Source organism: Rhea pennata, chromosome 1 (genome assembly GCF_028389875.1).
Source record: "Rhea pennata isolate bPtePen1 chromosome 1, bPtePen1.pri, whole genome shotgun sequence".
Lineage (NCBI taxonomy): Eukaryota > Metazoa > Chordata > Aves > Rheiformes > Rheidae > Rhea > Rhea pennata.
Window position 1 is genome coordinate 139,331,652 of NC_084663.1, and position 25,077 is coordinate 139,356,728.

The 25,077-nt window shown below is 35.5% G+C and overlaps 1 protein-coding gene across 1 annotated transcript in view; it reads left to right on the forward strand.

The window, feature by feature from the left end:
- ANOS1 (anosmin 1) overlaps window positions 1-25,077 on the forward strand; it is a 128,212-nt gene that overhangs the window by 50,113 nt on the left and 53,022 nt on the right. Inside the window, exon 3 of the mRNA XM_062574641.1 lies at window positions 21,468-21,530. Within this exon, the coding sequence (XP_062430625.1) occupies window positions 21,468-21,530 (63 nt within the window). The remainder of the gene's footprint in view (window positions 1-21,467; window positions 21,531-25,077) is intronic.

Sequence of the window (25,077 nt, forward strand, 5' to 3'; positions counted from 1 at the left end):
GGAGACTTGGAAGGTCTATTATTTTATTCTCCCCTTGTCCCTTCTTCTCCAATGGAAATAGAAGGAAGACATATATTGCCAGAATCAGAAATGGACCTCACAGGGGAAATTGCATTTGAAATTCTATGAGAAGTATTTCAGAAGTTTCTTCGGAACGCCATTAGAAAAGTACTGAAGTACCAATACCACATGTTACTTCCATCACATATCTGCATATTGCACATTTCTGAAGGCAACCAGATAAGGAAAAAAATTTCACTTTTGTGCTTTTCTGTTTTTATAATGAGAAAATACTGTTTTTTAAAATCTCATGAGTTGTTATGAACCACAGCATCCTCATAAAAATGTAATTACATAAAATTTATGCACATTCAGTACTGAGTGTTAGATGCACCTTAAGTATATGATTAATTAATGAATCAGCCTGATTTTTTTCTGCATCTGTTACTGTCGTTAAAAAAATTGCAGCAGCTATACTTATAATCTGTACATTTGTACAGATTTTGAAGAGGAGACTGGTGTGTTTCAAATTTACATAAGAGATTATTTTCTCTGTATCTTCCTGTTTGTTAAACCATAAGGACATTACGTCATTTGGAGTCAAAGTAAAGAGCTGTTTTAAATAGAGATTAAGATTTCATCAGATATTAGCAGTAAACCTAGTCTAAATTGAATGTCTGGGAATAATTCCAATTTGTATCAAATCATACACCCATTTTATAATGTTTCACTGAAAAACAACAGGAAATAAGAAAATGTAAACTCATACATTATGTTTTCAACAGATCTTGCAATTTTTAAGTGCCAAACATGTTTGCACGCTCAGAATCTATTGACCAAAATCCATTTTGAATTACAAATTATTTTCAGCTTGAAAGCCTGTTGTTGGGGAAATGCAGGCTGTGAATGCTAATTTGGATCTGCTTAAGCAATTAAGAACTGTAGTTTGAGCTGGACACATTTTCTTTGAATACGTCTTTGTTATATATGTATGAATACAACACCTAGGAGCTACGCTGATGAAGCTTAACAGGCAAGCAATTAGTCACAATATTTTTGAAATTTATAAAAAGCTCTAGAAAACCAGTACAATTGCAAGACTGTATAGAAATTATTGCTTTCTGTTTTGTAGAAGAGATTCAGGAGACAAATTTTGTTGTAATAATTCCATGCAGCAGTTTGGCTGCTCTTCCAAGGTAAAGTACAAGAACTACTAGAGCATATAAATAATTTCACCACTTTATAGACACTTTTATAATAAAATAAACGTAAATATTTCCATACAAAGTCTAAATCTATAAAATTGATGTAAATGTCATATTTTGATATTGCACTGAAAACATATTCAGCTTTGGAAACAGTGGTCTGCTAATTTCTCATTGACAGAAATGAAAAATGAGTTACACTGGAAGGAAACGTTAAGTCAGATTTGCAACTTTTAATGGTAAACTGCTTCACGCTGAATAAACAGAAACATACAAAGATGTTTGAACAGCATGAAATTGTTAATTTAGAAGTTTATGGTGGAAAAAATGAATGAGGAATTTTTGAATAAATAGTTGCAAAAATGTGTTCATTCAAATTACAAAGAAGATAAACAAGTGGAGAAAAGAGGTTTTTTGTGATTAACATTCTCAGTTTTCAATTATCTATTATTATTACAATGCACATGATACGATCATGAGTTATCTTTCAAGACTCAATTAAAGTAATTACAGTCCCACTGAAAACTTGTTGAAGTAAATGCAAAGGCATCATTGATTTCAGATGACACTGTTTTTAAGCCTCATTGGCTACCTTTGACTATAGTTTTCAGGTTTAAAAATCTTATTTTTTATGACAGAAATTTCAGAATGCAATTCCTTGCCCTTCCTGCAATTAGTTTTCATTGTTACTAATTTGGTCAGTATTATATCTTCAGTTCTGTTTTATGATTTTGAGGGATTGATAGTGATCTGTTCATTTACATTTTTCACTGTTTATCAAAATATCAGTTTCAGGAAGGGTAAGTGATATTTCTCTCTCTCCTCCAGCCTGGATTCTGTACGTTGCTAAGAAGGACTTGAGAAGTCCATTGAGCTTTTCAATGGAGTAGTCTTGCAGACTAGGCACTGCAAAAAGTTACATGCAGCATTACCCAAGACTTGCAGACATTCAGAGTAAGGAATGTGTAGTTGGGATAGAAGGTGGGACATTCTAGAGCGGGAAGAGGTAGGGGATGCAGCACTGCTGAGTTCTGGCAAAATGGGGACCCAGAATCACAATCTAGTAAGTTCTTCAACTCCCCATAACCTGGTGCTGTAAGAAGAGAAATTTAAGATTAGAAAAAAAGCATTTACTCTGCTCCTTAGTGTGTTTAAGAGTGGAGGGCAAAACATAACTGCAAGTAGTATCTTCCAGCCAAAAAGTATACAAGCTTTCCATGTGAACTAATAGCAAATTATCTCCATCAAAAATGAATTAATGACTGAACTTACTTTCAGCATAACAATTTGGTCACTGAATCAGTCATAGAGCAGCATGGTGATACAACTGTCTTTTTGTCAATCTGTTGCTTAATGCTCAGGTTGCTCAGAGTTATGTTTCTATATGAAATCTTGAACAGAAATAGGAAGATAGGACTATATTATTTTAGAATACAGTAGTACTTCTTTGATGATCATAGGAACGTTTTAAATGCAAAAGTAGAAGAGAAGTGTTAGCATTTTGTCTTTTATATTTTGCTTTAAAACCCCAAAGTTTTTTCAGTTTAGGAAAAGGATGAGGAAAAAGGAATTTTCCAAAGAGAATACATTTTAAATGAGTTGTCCGTAAAGTCCATTTAAATATTGGATGGTGTTGCAAGGTGTCATTCTTCCCTTCCTGGGCCTGCTTGTTCCATCCCACTACCTTGTGTTGACTTTGCAGTGAGCAAGGCTGGCTCACCTGTCTGGTCAAGAACTTCTCGAGGGGAAGGGGAAGAGCAGAGGGGAAGTTTTCAGCATTACCAGCTCACTGATCACTTCTTCAGTTGAAGTGCAAAAAAGCAGTGAGAATGGGCAGTCCAGTTAGAAGGAGGGCAGGACAAGGACATCTGCAGGAGGACCATAGCTGTTTTGGCTTATGCTGGTCTTGGAACCTCCCCTGCTTATCTCGGCACAGGACTCTCTCACTCTCATTATATGGAATGAGACTTGAGCTTCTTCTCACTTGTACCAGTTCACTTAATAGCTAAGAGAAAGGTTGCCATTCTTCAAACATATCTCTACTCTAATTCTGTTCTATGCATCTGACTTAATCTTCAATGATTGCTGGTGTAGACACCACCTCTAATTTCCAAATTCTTTGAATCTTAGGGTATTTATTTACACTAAGGAAATAGAATCCAAATGAGTTGGAAAACATTGTCTTTCTGATTTCATGTTAGTTACTTTGTGTTTGCTATAAATGACTAGACAAAGAGCAATCCATTGAAAAATAATGACTGCCACAGGTCTTGTATTGTGTATAACCTCCAAATATTTGAATAAAGTTTTTGCAAGAAACTGGCATAACTGAGGGAAAAAAAGACTTGCAAGCTTTGGGATATACACACACCCTCAGGCATATTTATATGTAGGGAGAAAGCAGTGAACATTTTGTGCTGATGAAATGTTCCTTGTGTAAACTTAGGAAATAGATGTCAATATTTAGTCTACTTTTTTTTTTTTCTTTTTCTTTTCTTTTTTTTTTTGGTATGTTGTGGAGTCACTGCTTCAAATATTAGATGTCCATATCTTCTGTGCTCTATATTGTGTCGTTGTAGCAAAAGCCGTATTTTTAAAACTATATATTTACTTTTAAAGCAAATCTGACTGTAAGATGCTGTGTCATTTAGAAAAATCAGCAAGATAGTTTCATGGAGGAAATGGCTTTTTGAGACTCATGTGACATGTTGACTGTTCTCAGCATGGTAACTGGAGTGATTTGGGTGTTAATGTGTCAAATAACAAACTTCAGAGTATGCTGTCTTTCTTCTGAAATACTCTGCACCTTCATTCAGTAAGTGAAGTGTTTAGTCTTACTTTTGCAATGGAAAATGGCGAAATGTGCCAAAATGACCTATGAAGCAAATAAAAGTGAATGTCTTAGATGAGACTTCTATCTTATAATATTTGAAGGGCAAGTCAGTTACTTTGAGAACAGTTAGTGGCAATAAATAATTTGTAAAAGAATTACAAGGGCAATATGTTTTTTCTCTTCAACTTCTTGGATTGGATTTGTGCCTGGAGAGATATGGTGAATTTTCTTATAACTGAATTATAGCAAACTTTGGCTAGATTTCTTCCTCTCTTTTAAAAAATATGTTAATTGTTTTGACATCAAGAATATATTTACTTTGTAGCTGAAGTAAAACCTGAACTATGCTCAAGAAGTGTAGATTTTTTGATGTGGACAAAATCTATCTTGCTTGCAGCAATGCCATTTTCCTGTAAGGGCCTAATATCAAAAGTGTATTGGCATAGCCTGTTCGTCATCTTTAGAGCTGTAAAGGATTTCAGTAGTTAATCTGAACAAGAGAAGGTTATATGAAAGGACTAGTAAAAAAAAAATAAATCAACTGTAATAGCAAAAATTCAGAGGAATACCCCTTTCAAGCTTTTTTTTTTAATGTCTGAAGGAAAATTTTACTGATGAAAAGAGAAGAACTGAAAAAAACATAATTTGAAATACATTTCTTAAAAATGCATTTACAGATCAGCCTAAAAGGTTAAAATGAAAAAAAAAAAAAAAAAAGATAGATGTGTTTGGGCTGTGAGCTGAGATGGCTGTTGCTGTTGCCTTTTTAAGAATATGAATGGAGAGGCTGTTTATGTAAGTTATTTGGCCTGACCATTGTTCCAGAACTTGTGCCAAATACATGAATTATTGTTAAGATACTTTAGGCCCAGCTCTCTCCCCTTGGTTGCCTGGGTGGCTTCTATTGATTTTAATGAACAATGCATATGTTAATTCAAGCACAAATTGGCCCTATAATACAAGTCATTTTTGTTAAAGCATAAAACAGGTTATTTGTCTCTGGCCTATGAAAGTGTAAACAACTTTTAGAATACTTAAAGAATGCATTTGTCAGATACCTGCAAATTTTTAAAGCCATTCCATTAGGAAACTGTAAAATGTGAAGGGAGAGAATTATTATATTTCTTCATGATCAGACATTAGAATTTTTAATAGCTGTAATCCTGAAATACTCCTTGTTCAACTGTGTATAAAAATCAACACTATTTAAAAATTTTATACTGTCCCCCAAAAGAATATTTTTCAAGATTTGATTTGTAACTACTGGCATTTTCAGTAAACACTGTATGCCGATTTTGTGTTGCAGGGAGTTCTGTAAACAATTTCAGTATATTAGTAATATTACTACTGGGCAATAAAAGTTTCACATGATAATATAGAAATTTTACCTGTCTCAAGGAGGTTAGAGAAAAGGTATTTTTATTATACAGCATCAGTTCAGACAAATACAGGATGGTTACCCCAATGTGCTTACATGTTCATCTGTAGCCTTTTGCCCAAAGAAATACTGTAGAAAATATAAAATGATTGGGACAGTTTGTTTAAATAAGCGGAAATAGTGGCTTGGTGGTTTCATAGATATAACTAAACATATTTGAAGTGTAACAGCAATTGAAAATTATATAAATTCAAATTGAGTGGTTGAGGGAAATGAGTAAAATCATGTAACAAAAGTGACTGAAACAAACCAGATTTTATCTTACATCTTGTTCGGAAGTCTCTTCATAAGTACTTTTCTATCTACTGTCATAATTGAGTGTTCTCACAATTAAGACATACAATACAATCACAGTATTGGAAATGTCTTCTAGAAATAATGATTATAGAAATAATCGATTTCTAGGAGTATTCTTGAATATTACAGTTCATTGGTGTGAAATTATATCTCAATATGCTAATTCTCCTATGCTGATCAAATTAATCATACTTTGGCAACTGGTGGAACTTGAGATTCAAACACCTACATTTTTGGCTTCTCTACAACTGATGTATGAGGGAGGTATCCAGGCTCCCACTGTTGTCCATAGGGATCCAGTTAGTCCTGTCAGTACTATTCAGAGAACTGTTTATTTCACTTTGAAGTAGACACCTCTTTTTGGTCAGCTGACCAGCTGACTGTGTTGACTAGATCTTCCATCAACTAATAGGAAGTTGGGACTCTGTCTCACACGTAGGCATGCAACTTAGATACATGAATGTGCATCCCACAGTAGGGCTATATTAGTTGTTTTGCACATAAGCACCCAATTTCATTTGAGCTTCTATAGAGTCCTGGGGCTGTCCATGTGAGGCTGGCAGATGTGGCAAAATGCCTAAGGCAAAAGGTATTTGTCTTTCAGGTTTTGCAGCTGGAGGCCAGATGCAGTACTGTGAGATACAGTAAAGGACAGCAGATGCCTAGGAATGAGCCAGTGAAGCCTTAGATAATTTTTTCTCCCTGAAGAAATAACTGGCTTTGCCATGGTACATGGTTTCTGGGTTTTGTGGCCAAAGAGAGTTATACATCTCCTGAAATAGGGGTCTCTTTTTGAGCTTTGACCATAATGCTTGCACAGATTCTTAGCTCGATGGATTAGGGTACCTGATATTGCTGTAAGGGTTAATTAGACCTCAAGAAGATTCTGTACCGTTCAAGATCACAATATGAATCCCCATTGTTCATCAATAGTCACTAATAGCAATGGAAATTTTGTAGGGACCAAAAAGGAAAACAGACCTGTCTTACCTCAATTTTGCAGTTATTTCATGAGGTAACAGTTGTGTGGTTTGACCTACATCCTGCAAAGGTAGCGCCCCCCTCCCCCTATTTAACTGTAAGCTAAAATGACTTTTTTGTGAATTTTAAAATATTAGTGCTGTTCCTCTTTTTCTGTAGCAAAATCATAAGTATATTACATTTTTACTGCTGAATAAATAAGCCGTGGGGGTAAAGACACGATGAGGGGGACAGAGAAAGAGAACATAATCATTGGAGAAAATGAGCTCTCACCTGCATATCTGAAGTCCATGAGATTCTCTCTATAAGGCTGGAAACACATTGCTACCTATCTTTTCTGTCTCTATTAAATAGCAGGAGGTTGTTCATTTCTGTCTTTAGCTTGTGATTACTTTGTGTGTGTATAAATGGCCAGCAATAGGTGGCCAGGTGGATGAGCAGAGGATGGCCTAGGAAGAATGATGCAGAGAGTGATGCAGCTGTTGGGGCAAGAGGTAGAGCTGTCTTTTGCAAGGCTCCAAACAGTTTTTAGCGGCCCTGTGTATTGGTCATGTAGTCTTTGTTTCTTTCCTGGTGATTTCAAAAGGAGAGAAGTACGAATCTTAAAACCTAAAGAAAATCCTTGAAATGTTTCATAAAAAGAGGTAGTTACATAGAAAATAGAAAGCCTGGAGCGATCCTGACTGAATTAAAGGCTGAGATATTTGATTACACATTGATACACCCTCAAGGTGCAAATAGGATCCTTACAAATGACTTCACGTAGAAAGCTTTGCATAACTTATTTATTTATTTCCTCACCTTCCCTCCTCTGTTTACTTCAGCGGATGCCTTTGTTTTCCTTCCTTTTGCATGCAGTTTTCTAACCTGCTGTCTTATCAACCCTCTCAACCTACTCCTGTTTGTATTGAGATCAATGGTAAAACTGACATCCAGTTTGTTCTCTGTGATACCTGCCACAACTCCAGGCTCCTCAATGAAGATTTTTCAGGATTGTAAAGTTTTCCAGTTTTCAGTAATAGCAGTTATACATAAGCGCACATGTACATGCTGTCTGTACGAAAGCAAACATTCTAGTACTCTTACCTAAACATAGGTAAGAGCCTTGAGATTTAATATGCCTTCAGGCAAGCACAGAGATCAGTTGCTGAGACGTGCTGGACACCTGCAATCTCTGCTGATGTAATCTAGAATTGTTACTTCTGATTGAAGCCCTTTGTATACACTTCATTAACTCGTATGTGTTTCCTTGCATATGTTTACATAAAAAGACAAGCTATCCATGTCATCTACAGAGTACAGAGTCTACAGAGTGCTATACAAAAAGCCTCGCAGAGAGCCACTTTTCAGATATTTGTTCTCTGGAGGTCTTAATACCAACATGCTTCCATAGTTTTGCTCTGTTTGATCCTTCTGAGAGCTTGCTCAGGAGTCCCATTAAGATAAGTGGCAGAAAAATAGATGAAGCATTACATACCCCAGACTTCCAGTTCACATTTTTGCTGTGCTCTATCACCTTTATCACAATCATATTCTATTTCAGTCTGTACGCTATGATAGGTCACTTGATGATTAAGTGTATTACTATCGCTTTTTCTCTTTGTGTTGTATTTCATAACTGGAAAGATCAGTGTATTAATAATGTTAGAAATTAGTGGATAATCAGTTGAAAAACTCTATTTCCAAGCTAAAGTAAAAAACAAAACAAAACAAAACAAACAAACAAACACCAAACTACATATTTGGCCATAACCCTAGGATTCTTTTAGAAGTAGTATCTGCCAGCTAAATTTAATATTGAAGAAAAAATTTGCTTGCCCAATTAGCATTCTAAATTTGTACTCTAAAGTAATGCAATAGAATGATACCCATTTGCAGAGCTAAACTACCACAATCATCAACACTGAAAGGGGAGTCTATTGCTCAGGTTGGGGCAAATCCTTGCCAGTCTGGACAGCAGAATCCTATTACTTTTGGTCCTGGAACTGGAAATGGACAGTGATCTGCACCAGATCTGCTGCAAGGAAAAACATATTCAATTCTTTCAAAACAATGCAGAGGACTGATTTAGCAGTTATTACATGCTGTGATAGTGTAATTAGAACTATTTATTAACTCAGCTGCCAGTTTATACCACTTATCTCTCAACAGCATTATGTCAAACCTTGTTACTCAGTCTTAGGGAAGAGAAAGTGAGATAGTTTTTGGGCTGTGGTTTTATGACTGGCTTAAGCTGTTGTAAGTGCAGGCTATCAATTAAAGAGGTGTTTACACACTCCTCTCTCCTTTGCTTTTGCGCACCTCTGTGCCCCAGACAGCTAGTTTTTATGAGGCTGCACAGCTGAGTAGGGAAATTGGCTTGGCCAAAAACTGATAACTTTTTACATCGAGGGTAGTTCTATGTTTCAGCTCATTTACAATGAAATGTGTGCTAGTTCTAGTACAGGAGGACTGGACTCTTTAGTGGTTACATATGTTTAAATTGGCTTATGCCCATCGTGTAATTTTATTCTCAAAAATCAAATTATTAAGAGAGAGACTTTCTGTGAAATTTGTCCTGCAAGTGTAGTCTTACTCATGTGTATTGCATTGAAAAATAATAAGAGGTAAAGCATTTATTTCATAACTTCTAAAAGAAATTCCTTTGAAACAAAATAGCTCTTAGGTCACTTAGAGTTTCCTTAAGGTATTGAGACAATTCTTTTTGTTCGTCATCTTTTTTTGCAAAAAAAAAAAAAAAAAAAAAAAAAAAAAAGTGAATCAATCTACCTTTTAAAATACCATCCCAAAATGTTTATTCTAAGAGTTCTCATATTAACTAGTAGAATTTTAATCATTTTGGTCTTTCAGAAGAGTATATGATACATGAAGAGATTATTGTGAAAAGGAATCACATTATCTCTTTTTAGAAAAGATTCAATAGATACAATGGAGATTCTAAACATGGGACAGAAAAACATTCTTTATCCAGTGAGACTGTATCTGGAAAAAAGCTAAAATAAGTGTATACCATTTTTCCTGCTCTACTTTGTTTTTTGGACCTGTTGTACTTGGAATTAATGGAATTAGAATTTCTATTTTTATAGAATGAAGCAATATTTCTGTTAATTATCATCCTGATACATTTTAGAAACATTATATTGTTGCATTTCTGATTACTTGCACCGTTTTTGTGAATTTTGCTTACACTGAAATAAGTAAAAATGCAAAATTATTTTCTTTAGATCTGTTTTTTTTTTCTTCCTCTTACCTATGCAAAATCATATCATAAATCTATTTTAAGTCAATGGGTTTTTTATCCATTGAAGCAACAAGTGTAACTCCTAATATACTGAAAACTTTCTAGAGTTAGTATTATTAGATTGATTTGTCTAATCTGAGGTGGACAGCAGAAGTACTTAAAAATATTTAGGCCAAGCAATAGAATGTAAAATGCTTGCTTCAGAGTGGGGGATGACTTTTCTTTTAAGACAACCTCATTTTCATTTTTCTGTTCTTTTTTCTCCCCCTTTGCCATAACTGCATGAAGAGGCAGGCACAGATGCCTGCTGCCAGAATGTGATACTTAACCTGACCGTCAAACAAGCCTCACAAAGAAAGGCTTTTCAGGTCCCCCAGTGAAACAACCACTGCATTTTATTATGGCGTGAAATTAGAAGAGAAAAGCCCTATGGCTCTTGCTATTTAGTAATGCGGAATATGTCGTTTCTGATGGCAATGAAAGTGCTGGGAGGGAAATAGAAAGCCAGAGAAGAGAAACAAAGTAACAGTTTAGACAAAGAAGCCCCCTCCCCCTTTTTTTTCTCCATCTCCGATTGTTAGGTGGTCTATAAAACAATAATACAAGGAAAAAGAACATTTTGTTGTGGCTCTTTCATTCAGAAATGTATGTGTGAATTTGCAGAGAGATGTGTAAGGAGAGTCATCTGTTATCAGAAGAGTTCACAAGCCTAATTCATTTACAAAACAGCAACAAAAAAATTGACTTTGCTTGGAGAGAGCAATGCTGCTCTGACAGACACTTTAAGTTCCGTAGCAAGATGGTGTTTATAACAGGACTGTGTGTGGTTATCTGAAGCTGCCTTGAAACAGATTGGAAGGGGAAAGTGCCAGCTTGAAGAGGTTTTCCCTTGTCTGTTTGAGATTAAGAGTTGTGTTTTCTCAGTGAAATTATTTGCATATATAAAATGTCAAAATATTTATAATCACTTTTATTTTAAAAATATTGTATAATCACTAAAGTAAATAGACAACCAATAGGAAATGAAAAAAACAGTATATGAAAAGTGCATTTTAGAATGTGAGATGGACTTTTAAAGTTATCCACCAGCTAATTACTATAGCTACTGCTGGAAACAAATTATGAATGCCTATCTACAATTCTAATGTCTTGAAGAGAAAAAAACATAATGTTTTGTGAATCCTTATTGGTAGCAGTAAATATTAATGTTATTTTTACTAGATTACCTTCTTTGGACTCTACCAGCAAGGGAATGGAACAGCAAACAGTGATTTAGAAGCTGTAAAAGCATACATGTGAAAAGTCTCTGCTGTGTTAGTTATGGTCTTGATTGTAGATGCAGTCTAGGAAAAGTTTTAAAAGCAAAGAGAAATTGTTTGCATGACTGGTCTGTGACTGGTAGAAGAGGTGCAAATGTCACATATCAGCTTACTGGTAAACTACATTGTAAGACTTCAGCCCGAAGGAAAAAAAAATAGGGCTAAAGAAGCAAAATTGCTACTATTGTAGCAATTTTGGTTTCACTCAAGTAGCTCACTTCATTATTATTTGTATTGTAATACCTCTTAAGCTACCTAGGACCATTGTTATCTGTATGTAATAAAACCTGGTCCCTGCAGTGGAGACATTACGGGGACAGCGAGGACGTGCAAGGTCCGGATGGAAGGGATGGTGCAACAATGAAACATGGTGCTTGACAGGAAGGGCTACAGGCTTAGTGTAGCAACTACTTAGCTGTTGTCAAAACAGAATAGAAATATAGAGAGAAATGTAGAAAGGAGACTTTAAAGGAGAAAAGTGAAGATGAGTAATGAAAACAACTCTCCAAAATACATGGGAAAGCATTCTATATGTAAGAAATAGCACAGAAAAAAGCAGAAAGGCACTAAGCAATTAAAGTTGTTATAATTACCAAGAAGTCTATTAGAGAAGTTCTTAACATTGTTTAGCCTGCATCTGTCTTCATTTGATTTAAAATAATGTATGCACTTTGCCATAGCAGCTGAGTCTTGTGTGCGCACTAGTGCTTCAGGCTTCACTTGCTGTTTCATAGCATTTTGCCAATGCTAAGCCTTATATCTTGATAAGGGCAACATTAAAATGCGTAGATTTGGAACGTATACTAGGAAGAGCTTTGAGAAAAAAAGAAAACTAATTGGTTTTCGATGTAGTGTGAAAAAGCAACCCAGTAGAAGAACAGGAGAATAGTCCTTGAGGCAATAGTTTGAATAGGAAAATGTTTAAAAACAGAGCAGAGAGATAGAGGAAATGAAGGTTTTAGAGAATAAGAGCCTGAAAAAGAATTTTATCTGTGTAAGGAAGAAATTATGGAGAAGTATCTGCCACACTGAGACATAACCAGGTTATTTATATGTATTAGAAATATTTCAAAAGAAATAACATGACAATCAGAATCAGCTTCAGGCATGCCTCCTCAATGTGAGAGGTCCACATTTAAGGCCTTCCTCTAAAGAAGAGCTCTTTGGTCGTACAAGATGACAGCTTCATAGGAGAAATGGAGAAAGCTACATCAAATAGCGTGTATTTAGGGGATTCATTTTAAATGCAGGATGTTTAGATTCAATTCTATATTTAATAAGTGGGCAAAATAAGAACTCAAAATTGTTTTGTTTTGACTGCCTTGAACTCCAGGCTATGAGACAGGGAAAAAGAAGAATATATATATTCTGTTTTCATCTGCTGGTACAAAAAAACCTGTAAAGAAAATTTGAGAAGAACTAGTCAGGAGTGAGCTAATGTTTGGGGGCCAATTTTCTTTTGATTTAGATGGCCATGATTTTGATTTGGTGGCAAAGAACAGAAACATGAAATGCATCAGGTTGTTCTTCTGTCCTTTCAAACAAATGGTTCTACTGGCAAACTTTGACATGCCAAACAACTAAGCTGTAGAGAGAGATACCAAGCTGTCAGTGATGAAAAGTTATTTTATCTCTAAAAGGACTAAAGTAAAAATTGTTGTGTGTCTGCTACATTGTGATGATGTCATTTTTCTACTTTTTGTCTCTGAATAGTAATTTACTTTCCAAATATTCTATGTCAAAAAAACTTCTTTAATTTCCAATACATGCAATGATTCTCATCTTCAATACATATACATTTTTTTCTAGTAGTTTTTACTTTCTGTTTAATTCTGAGTGCTCATAGCAAAGGCCATAGGGACTTCTAGAACATTTGACCTGAAGTTCTCCGCAAGGATTTTGGTCTTTTTGGTGCTCTAATGGGAAATGCTGTAGCAGCTGGAGATTTGAAATGGTGAATATTCAGAGATCTATGCAATCAGAGCAGCATTTTCCCCCCAGATGTTTCAAACAAAATCTCCATTTTAGGAATAAAACCTCTTAATGCTGTCCTGTGTATACAATGGCCCAGACAGACTTAACTGGTATACTTTGACTCTCTATTTTCTTATCTCTGTTCTAGGAAATACTGATACAGGTCTTAAGATCATAATGCTTTCTTTATTTTCTGCAGTTTTGATAGACATACGATAGTTGAAATTGTCAACATTTAAAATTGTTTTAACATTGGTATCCGTGGTGTTGCTTGCTGAGATGAACTGGGCAATTAAGAAAACAAATGATTTTTTCAAGCTCAGTCTTTTCTTAGTTATCCAACAATTCTACCTCTAAAAATTACCTTCACCATAGCTGCTGAACGGTTTTAGCAAGTTAGCATAACTGAGGAGAGCAGTGATACCTGTCCCTGTGTGTGCTTTTAGTTCTTCCACACCCAAGTAAAATAAATACACACCAGATACAGCTATCTGCCACAGCAGTTTAAGGTATGCTGCTAGACTTTGCAGTCAGTAGAATTTCTGAGAAATGTTCGTATACACCATTCTGCTATGAAATGACCTTTCAAAAATGACTCTTCATAGTGCTCATAACAGACATAAGGCAGTTGCATCTAAAACTGCTGGAGTTTGCTTCAGTAACTTGCATATCTAAACCTTGTAAAAAGCTCAGCACACAGAGACCACCTCTTTGCTCAGGTAGCAAGTCACAACTTCAAAGAAACATGTCATAACACTGTCCTTCTCTTATTTATTTGTATATTATTTTGAATTATATTGGGTTTATTTTTTAACTGTTTCCATGTCCTTCAGAACATCTAATTGGAATACAGTGTTTTGTAGCTATGTTCTACATAGTGTTTGGGGAACTGGAAGTTTTGGCAGTCTGTGCTGAGACACTGCCAGCTCCGACTGCAGAAGACACTGTGCATTTATTGAGAGCACAGTGCTTGGAGGTAGAACTTTCAGTAGAAGAATTTAATGCTATTTTGAAATGAAATTTAAAAAAAAATATTTCAGTATTAACACCATCTTGAGATGACAAAGTTATTCATATCTTTAAAGATTCAGATCAAAATGTCAGATAAAGAAGGTCTTATCTCATAGGCTTTTATTTAGTGTATATTAGGATGATTTGTTATCTACAATCTTTGTGTTAAAAAAAGTAAGAGAGAGAGAAAAAATTAGAAACCAATTATTGGAAAATTAACTAAAGCAAGTGATGTGCCCTAAATTCAATGTTGCACATGCAGATTGTATGTATTGTCCAACTTAGATAAGAATTAGTAAAAATAAATCTCAGTTGCATATGAAATAATATATTTTGGCTCTCTACCATACAACTTTTCTTACTTTTTTCCATTAGGGGTATACCAAAAGCTGCCAGGAAATATGTCTCTTGTTACAGTTGCTTACAACCACCACTGGATGGCTTGTATTATCTGTTATTTTCCAGTGTTACAACTCAGTACAAAATGTTGTATTCACATAACTTAGCCTTTAGTACTTTAATGTCAAATTGTTGTGGAAGAGGTCACGTGAATTTACCAGAGAAGTGTATTAGGGTCTTAGCTTCACGCCCATTAATCCCAGCCTCTGAAGTAGCACTCTTGTTTGATGCAGTGATGGCCATGTGGTTGCAGATCCCTCCTTACTCCCATCAGATCCTGGAGGTTTGCACTGCAATATTTTACCTTGTAGTGGGGGGTAGCTTAGAAGAGTTAGGGTAGTTGTAGTTAGATCTTACGCAATATAGAGACCATTCTATTAGTTTCAATCCCAGCCCTAGCCATTTTGTTGTTATTTTTTTCTGAGAAGTTAACACTGAAAAATAGGAAATGATTGTCTGTCATAAAACGTAAGGATGTCCTGTCTGAATATTGATTACATGTGAGGGTTTTTTCTTTCTTCTTCGTGTATATATTTTCCTATTAATTAGCATTAATCAGTACTTGCAGATGATAGCAGATTCCACATTAGTAACCTGCTCTTTCTCAGCTACCCGATCACAGTACATATTAGGATATTAATAGTACAGAACAACAGAAAATGCATTTTGGGTAAAAATAAGAGTTACTCCTAAAGGAATTTTAAAGATTGAAAATACTCCAACCAAGTAACACAGTCTTAGTTTAGTGATCATTTAAAATCTAAGACCCGGCTTTCATTCAAAACCAGCTCTTCAATTAGCAATACTTTCAGACAGTATCAGCTGGATTCCCAGTGTACATGATAATGTCACAGAATTACCCCAACTGTAACTAATTTAATTAAGACTTGATCCTCAAATACAAAATCACTCCTTTTCACCAAATTTTGATGCTCGGTGACTTACAGTAGGAGCAACAGGCAACACAGGGAACCTTTCTCTGTCATTTAACTTGCTTGTTTACTCTGTTACAAGGAAAATACATTATTAGTGTAGGATCCCTATGGTCTTCTCTGCAGAGCTACTTTGCAGGGTTATGGGATTTTGGGGTTATGAATCTTTAAAACGGTGTATCTAACTTCAAACTATTTTTTTCCGCACTTTCATATGCAGAATTCAAGTACGGTGATTTGAATGATGCTAATAGAATTACAGAAGGAAAATAGCCACCTTAAAGTTTGTGAGGAAATTTGTTGCCATAGGAAGTTGAGAGGCCAAAGTATAAATAGACTTTTAAACAATGATTAGATAAAATATATGTACATTCCCGAGGTGTGTAGGCAAACTCCATTTCAAAGAATCCTTAATTCTCTGGCAATTGCAAGACTGTACCAGCAAAAGAAGAACTATTATATCTCTCCCTAAGGATCCACTGTCTGAGTTGGAATATTCAAGTTGATTCATTGATCTCATCTCAGGATGCCTTTCTTGTGTTACATTCAAAATTGTTGAAGTTGTGTTTATTACCTTCTTATATACATAATTATATTTTCCTATTTAGCTAATTTTGTTCCTTATGTGTATAGCTTTTAGAATTACACCATAATCTCCTAAGTGGAGAAGTACGATATCAGATTCATATGTCAATTACAACAGTGCTGGAGTTAGAGGACCTAATTTGGTCTTTGGTTCAAACAATATGTAAAGAGTGATGCTTTTTTTGACATTAGTAAATGAGGTGCATCTTCTATTAAGTGAAGATTGGAAGATTGCTATATGTGTGTATCTTTTGGGGAAAATGTAACTCAGAACTAATAGGAGATTTTTTTAAAATTTAATGTGCCACAGATTTATTTTTAATTGTAAATCTTTATGATAATTCTTTTCAATTTTGTCATGAGAAACTGTTTCATTGAACGTGTCCTGATCTCATATAGTAAAGAGGAAAAGTAGTTGGCTCAAACTGCTTAAAGGAAAATATGTTCTATAATATATTTCTGATGTCTAGTATTGCTGTATCAGGTTAGCATACTGTTAGTAGATTTGAACTGCATATGTATTCAACTGTGCTTTTACTGTTCTGAAGCAAAAGGTTAAGCTATTCAGGCAAGACACAGTATACTTCTTAAGACACAGAATGTAATGATTTTTATTCCTATTAATAAGCAGCAAATACCACTACATTAAGATTTACAGATTAAAAATAATTTTTCTCTCTATTCTTTTTAGTGTAGGCATATATTTAAGCATACCCCTGGAAAACTGATTCTCTCTAAGAGTGATGAACACTGTTCTCCTTTGGCTTCAATTAAATTCTTACCTCAAGAATGTTGTCCACTCAAAGCCTGATAGTGAGAACACACATTTTTTAGATACTTTGTCTTCATGACATGGCAGGTTCTTGAGAGATTGTACATTGAAAGGTGCTTTTTTCCTCTTTTTTAACTATCTAGGTTCTGTTAATTAACCTTAAAACAACAAAGCACTTACATATATTTTTTAGACATAAAATATAAATTTCTAGCCTTCCTGCCATGAGCAATTGGAATGGTGAATGATAATGAAAACAAAGATTATATTTGATCTTTAATATTTTGATTCTATTCTTTTTATAACAGTTTGCATGTTACTTGGTTACCAGTTGGAAGAAGCCTTGTTAGAAAAAAATATTAAGGGTAGACTCTTCTCTTCCAAAATAAATAGTTGTTTGCTGTTTAAATAGTTATATGTCATATTTGATGATTTAATTTAAATACAACAATATTCAAATAAGTTTAAAATAATTTGAAAAAATATATAATATTTAAGTATTTGAAAGAGCTTTGGAATTCACTGTCTTTTTGAATGTGCGATGTTGATGTAAATTTCTCCTTTTCAGGCCAAAGGCAACATTTTCTTAGCAAAACTGATGGTGAACTATTTTGAAAATATCTTTCCTTAATAATGTAAATAGCATAGATGAGTTGCTGACCTCATACTTGCTGCTTTTATTTATTAATAATTAAAAAAAAAGGCTTCACTAGGAGGGTCCTTTACAGTACATTAAAAAAAAATACAATGGAAATATAAAACTAAATAAATTAAAGCAATGGTAATACTTCTTCCTTGAACTAAAATTGTATCTTAACATTTTTCCTAATTTTATACAGTCTGGTAATTAACAAGATCTATAGTAATATCTCATATATATGTTTATACAGAGTGTGTGCACATGTACATATGCATGCACAGATTTTGAAGGAGGACAAAAACCGAGGTGATTTTTTTTTTTGATGTAATTGTACGGTAGTGAAGTGCAGTTCTGCAGTAGTCTGGATGAAGAAGGAAAATCTACAACTTCCAAATTAAGCCACAGAAGATCTTAAAATAGTTACTTTCTGAAGATTCAATTTAGCAAGGCCAGCATGATTAACATCCTTCATCTTATGAAAAGTGCCACTGGCCCATAATGACTGCAGCTGGTTAAGACCTGTGTTTTATATCTCACTCGAAACATATTCCCCTCCAGCAATACAATTCCCTTTGCCATCCTGCTTGGGAATGTGTTCAGGAGTGAGTCCAAGGGAACAGTGCCATCTGCTGAATGAATTACCAGAATGCTTCTCGCGCTACCTGTGTGTACGCTGATGGTCTGCCATCTAAACGCCAAAGCTTAGCTTCTGGAGGTGGTAATGTCTGTAAGGTGTAGTTATTGCATAAAATACAGCCAAAATCAGCTGCCAGGTGTGTAAATTCTCCTCATCCTGAGTGGAAGATTTTCAGTATCCTTTTAACAGGGATATGTTTACACTAATTCAGAAAACCAGGATGTGTTTACTCACTGGGTGGGAATATTTTCTTCATGGGTATTTTAGTGTGTGGGGTTTTTTTGTTTTTAAACTCTTCATAATGATGAGAAGTGCTGTATGATTTACTTTCAGACATCAAGCCTCAGCTAAAGACTGGTGAAATAACTCCTGTTGGCTTGGGAGTGGGGGAGTGAAGGCGGCCATACTGAGTTGCACTGAAATGTATTATCCAAAGCTTTATCTCTGCAGACATTTTTTTGTATTCTCTGAAGATACGGATTCAAGAAAACAAATATTATTGCTGGTGGTTATGATGCACCATTTTATTTTAATTTTTATTATATAACGAATGGTACTTGTTAGGAACCCTTTAGTTGGTATTGATACGTGGCCTGATTCTGCAGGCTTTTCCTAAGCAGAATTTTCAGTTTAGTGCTTGTCTTGGCTAGACGGATTAAAAATGAGGGAGATGAATAGTGGAAGGAGAAATGCAGTACTTTAGTACAATACAGGCACTGTAAAATTTATGTCCTTCTATCAACGATAACAGAGAAAACCTAAAAAAAAAGCTCAGAGTGGTATACACAAATGGAAGGGAAAACTTTACGGAAATGAGCATGATAAAGTTTATGAGGATAAGTAATATCTTTTATTGGAAATATAGAATGTCTGGGAAAAAGGACAAACGTACATACACAAGCACCTTTCTGCTGACCTAGAAGGTATGAGACATTTGATTGTTCTGGAACATGTTTCCCACTCTGTATAAAAAATCCTACGAGAGACTTCATGGGCAAAAGACTATCACTTTACCTGAGATTTTTGCCAGTTAGAGGGTAAGGCTAACCTGGGCAGTGGGTGAGATCCCAAGGAGTGTCTTACAGTTTAGGTCATGGATTCAAAAATAAGACCTGGATCAGACTTCCAGTTTTTCCCTGGACATCCTCAGCTTCCCACTTATAAAGTGATAATAGGGGAACATCTTAAAAGAGCCGCTGAGAGAATAAATGCACAACCTCAGTGTTTGTGAGATACATTTATCTATACTATTGCAGCATTACTATTTTAGGAATACTATCCCAAACTCTTCTGGGCAAGGTTGTTGGCAACATTTCTGTCTGTAGCAGTTTCTCTCCAACACAGAGAAAGATACAGCCCAATTAAAGCTGTGCAATCAGAAATTCTGCCACAGCCCATGACTCTTTGCTGGGCCAAGCCCAGTGCCCCTAAGGCTCCTCATACAGCAGGAGCATGAAGCATATGTGATAGATGTTTTGTTTATATATAGATAAGAATTATGATTCAGAGCCTGTGCATTGAGCCTGAGTGGTAGCTAGACAAGGCACTGGGTACTAGAGCCTATTTACATTGCAGGAAATCACACCCTTGTACAAACACCTTGAACAAACTCTCTGGAGCAGCCTGCATCTTGGTACTTCTTTCCAGCTGTTTTGCTCTAGAGCGTGCAAGGAAGGTGGTCCACCAGTATAGTCAACAGTGAACTTGGTCCCGGTCTCCAGCACAGGACTGTGGCCATCCTGCTGTTTAGGCACATCCTGCATGGCTGTGCAACAGTAAAAGAATTAGGAAAAAGGAAGAATGAAGAAATTTTGACAGCCTTGGAAATCACTGGCGAAATCCCAGTGTGGTCAAAATGTTGCCCACAGTGTCTTGACACCATTTATACCTTAGTAAAGTGGGGCTAAACTCATCAGAGAGTTGAGAGTGTGATAAAATTAACGTGAAGGTAGAATTGAGCTGACATGCACAGTAACTGTATCACAGGAAGAACAACACTCTGGAGTTAATTAAATTTACTGACTCCAGTGACATTTTATAATTTAACCTTCTAATTACTCTCTATACTACACCTTATGAATTTTCAAGTGCTAGAAGCTGGGGCTAAAATACCAAAATATACATATAGAAAATGTTTGAGTGGTACTTTTCATCCTGAAACATGTAACCTTTGTGACTAATACCTTCATTAGTTTTTCAGGCTTTGTCACTGCTAAGAAATATGCTTAGCTTTTTAATACATTAATCTTTTAATACGTTTATGATATAGGTAGTCAGCTGTTCTGAGATATAGCCTATATGTATTCATGTTTGGTTTTGAACTGCATAAATGTATATGGCTCCAATGTGATACAGTATGTTAGAGAAACAAGTTATATGAATGCCAGATTGCTGTCAAAGACCTTTGCTGTAGTGTCTTTCCACCGTGACCAGAAAGAATGTGTCGTTGACTTCCGATAATGCCAATATTTTGTAAGATCATCTGTCTAATAAAGGAGGCAAAGGGGGTTTGGAATGTGAGTCTAAATTTATATTTCAGCTGCAGAGAACACTCCAGATTTTTCTTTATACTATACTGTGAAGCTTGAGTTCGCTTTGCAGAGTTGGAATCGAAACGCTGTGTATATCCATTGCAGTAGAGATTGAAGGTGAAGAAATGATAATTTGATACTTGAAATAAAGTGGTTTTGCTAACAGACCAGTGAACCTTGTCTGTTTATACAGGAGTAGTGGCTAAAACTCTGCTGAGTCTACTCCATAGCTTGATGAAACAGCTTTTCACCTGGGAAGTTGATGTGCCTCTCTTATCTTTAGGCTGGTCAGTGAGGAGAAGATTTCAATTTTCTCTTGTTTAAAGTGATGCTTTTGACATTGTCTCTGTGGTCCAGCAACATGGCATTAAATGTTATTAGGGCCCAGATTCACGAAGGCAGAAAATAGGATGGCATATACATAAGTGAGGAGATTGCGTGGTGCAGTAAGAAATACTGAAAAAATTTCCTGTAATCTAACCATGGCTTGGAATGACCTTGCTCTGACACCATGACACAATGACACAATCTTATCCTCAGGAGAAGTGGATTTTTAAAGCCTATTATTAACTTCCTATGGGCCAAACAAACAACTAGAGAAGAACTAGGGTCATTTGTGGATGTTTATTTCTTCATCTTCCTGACACTTTTCCCCCTCCTGATTCTTCCTAGTGCCTGGAGCCCTGCAAAGAATCTTGGGACTTGAAGAAAAACCACTGCCAAAGTTTCTGTGAGGTAGGTCAGCCCAAAGGCACTCTTTCTCACTTCGTTCTAGCCGTCTCCTTCATTTATATTACTAGAGGTGTGAGCTTTAAGGAGACAGCTAACTAACAGGATTAATGTAGCATTGCGCTTTATTTGAATGGATACGCGTATAAGAATTTAGTTACGTTTGTGGGTTTTTTTCCCTTTTTTTTTTTTTTTTTTTTTTTGTTCTGACCAAATGATTTATCTCTAGTTGAAACTTTAGGCCTTGATCCAGCATAATTACATAACTTTTTCTCTGAGAAGGTGCTCTTAATTCCCTTCTGTATGTTACTATTTCTGTCACATGCCCTTCTGTCTTCTGGCTACGTGTGAGAAAAAGAGTGTCTTTTAAACAGATAAAATGTCACATGTGTGAAAATCCTTGTGCAGGGTAGCTGGAAAAGTGGACTTTCCTAAAAGTGAAAGTCAGTTTGCAATTTTTAAAAGAATAAGTGTTCAGGAATAACTGAATTGTGGACACTTATTTCAGAAGATTAGTATCAAAATGTTTAATTTTTCAGGAACAAGTCAGGAACAAGGAAAACTATTTCTACAAAGCATTTCAGAATTACTTGTTGTGTAAACAAAGCCTCAATCAAATAAACTATTACAAAATAGAGATAGTTTTGCTAGATTTAAAACATGATTTCTACTGAATTGTTGGAAGTCATTTTTCACAGTTTTGATTGATGTTTATTATGAAATGAAAACATCTCAATAGAAGGTTACTTTGTTATCATTAAATCAGTATAAAGATACAGCTTGACTCAAATCAATGAAAGGGTCTATTTAGAAAGATTTATAAAATTTCTCAACTTTGCCTATAAAAAAAAAATAGAAGTGACCTTAACTAATACACTGATTTAACTTCTCCTTCATCACTGTGGACATTCTGTTTCTGCTGTAAGAACATATGCTTAGTTTACATAATTCTAAACATTATAAACGTGTTTAGGAAAAGGTATAGTTTCAACTAAAAAATCTTTTCCGTATCCAAATAAGCATGCGTAAATAGGTATTACTACCTAACTAATCTGTTTAATTTTGTTAGCGTTACAAGTAAACACTTCATATGAAAACCAATTCTTGCAAGATTTCTTTAAATAGAATCAGCTACTGGTTTCTTATATACGAAACTAGGGTAGTGTAATAAAGTAGTTTAAGTGGGTCTGATTTATGTCACTCTCATTTATCACTTCTCACTCTGACTGTATGTTTCCAGATATGGGTGTAAATATGTATAAATTTATTTTAAAAGGAAAACATTTATAAAACACCATTCTATTGTAGTTAAAACCAGTGAGCATCCCTCTTTGATTAGTGTTTTGTAGTTGAAACTAAATTTAGAACTTCAAAGGCCAGTAACGAAGAGCAGCATGTTTAGCAGCTAACTGAAAAATGAGCTGTGAAATAGGGTGAGGAAGAGAAGCCTTGAGGATGTATTATGCCTCAGGGAGCTGTAAAGTTTTTAATTAAGTAGCTGCAAATTTGTGATGTTTTAGGATTTGAAATTAGCTTCACACACACACACACACACACACACACACACACACGGGTACACACACACATAAACGCAAGGAAGCAAGGGGCCATTCTCATTTCTCTCCAACTTGTCTATGCCCTATGGACATTGTTTGACTGAATTAAAACAGAGTCTTTTCCTTTGATAGTTTTCTCTCTCTCTCTCCTCCCCCTCTTTTTTTTTCTATTTAGTAAAAAAACTTAAAAGTAACAATTTAGTAACAATTTTTCAAGGTCCCCACTTTGGAAGTAATTTCTTACCTACTGAATCAGCTTGCTAAAATTAAAGGAACCTTACATGTAAAGGAAAAAAAAAAAAAAAAAAAGGAACCTGTCTCTGAACAACATGCAGAAGAAAATTGTGGTTCCAGTTCTGCCACTAAATGAATGAGGCACAGGTTTTCATTTAGTTAATGCAAGAGACCTTGTACATGGTAGGTTAACACTGCAGGATATAGCTTTGTTAGTTAGCTAAGCCACCTGCTGCTTAAAATGAAGGTCAAATGCCCTCCCCACCCCAGCCTCTGTGGCTCATTCCCATCCTCTCCCTCAGACCAGCACTGTAGCTCATCTGATTTTGTTATTTGCTGTTATTGGAGTTTAGCTGACTCCATTTTTTCCACAGGATTAGTTTCCTGCTAGTTTAGCTACTTGACTAGCAAACTGTGGAATCAAATAAGGACCTATGGGGGAACAGCAGATGTGCATCTCTGGGGACGGTGGGGTCAGTAGGAGAGGAGCCAGGACTGCCCATTTTGGCAGCAGTAGCCTTTAGGCTGTGTCACCCAACTGTAACCTTACGAGTCTGATTAAAAATGTTTAGACTGTTGAAGGAAAAAGTGAGAGAGGTAACTGTGGCACCTCCACATTCTTGGACCATGCTGACTTTGCAGTATAAACTGACACCTACTCAGTGAACTATTTGGGCCTCATTACTGGTGAAAGAGGTCAACAGTCTCTCTCATTTTACCAAAATATGAGAATATTATAAATGATAAAGTAAAACATTTGAATAGGAAGAAATATGTGAAATTGTAGAAGCTATAGGGGAACTTAGATGGAGGTAGATTATAATTCCTGCATAGGCTTAGAAATTTATAAATCCATTTCTTCAGACAGGAAGATTTTTGATTCCTTTATGATAGAAAGAAGAGTTATAGATCAAAGAATCATAGAATCAGTAAGGTTGGAAGGGACCTCTGGAGATCATCTAGTCCAACCACCCTGCTCAAGCAGGGTCACCTAGAGCATGTTAGACAGGGTTGCATCCAGGCAGGAAATAGTAAGCCCAGTTACATAGGTTACCTACTCAAAGTTTCAGCAATTACTTTGAGAGAATCACTTTTGCCTTTTTTTTTTGTACCAACATAAACAAAATACTAGCTGAAAGAGGAGATGAAATCCCCTTGTTGCAGTATTCTCCTCAGTGTCCTAGATGCTAGTATTTTTTCATATAGCTTTAAATGAACGTTGCAAACTTTTGAGTAGTACACATGTGCTATAAAATATCTGTGCTTTAAAGCAGTCAGTCTAGAACCTGATTTCTCAAAGAAGTAGCATTTATGTTGATCTGTAATCAGTATATTTCATTCCTGTTTTAATCTGCATTTTCTGCCAATAGTTCTATCAGAAATTTAGTTCCAGTTTCATAAAGAGTTACAGTTACAAAATATGTTGGGAAGAACATAAAGATGCTGCTAAATCCTGTCTACTCAGCTCAAACATTGTAATGAGGCAAGATTTAGCTTATTTATCTATAGTGGCATTACATCAGATATTGTGGGTGAAGGGACATGAGGTACAAAGGGAGGAATGTGGGGTGGTCCAAAAAACGACTGTCTAACTATTGTTTCCCCTTTGTGTTTGAATGTTTTTAATCTGTCATTGAGCAACTTTGTAGCCAGGCAATGTGAAAAAAACCGAAAGCTGGCAAATATAAACAACTTTATTCCATAAAAGATGGTGGTCTTACTTGAGGGAATTCATCATTCTATGCTTGGAAAGCTCTTTTAGA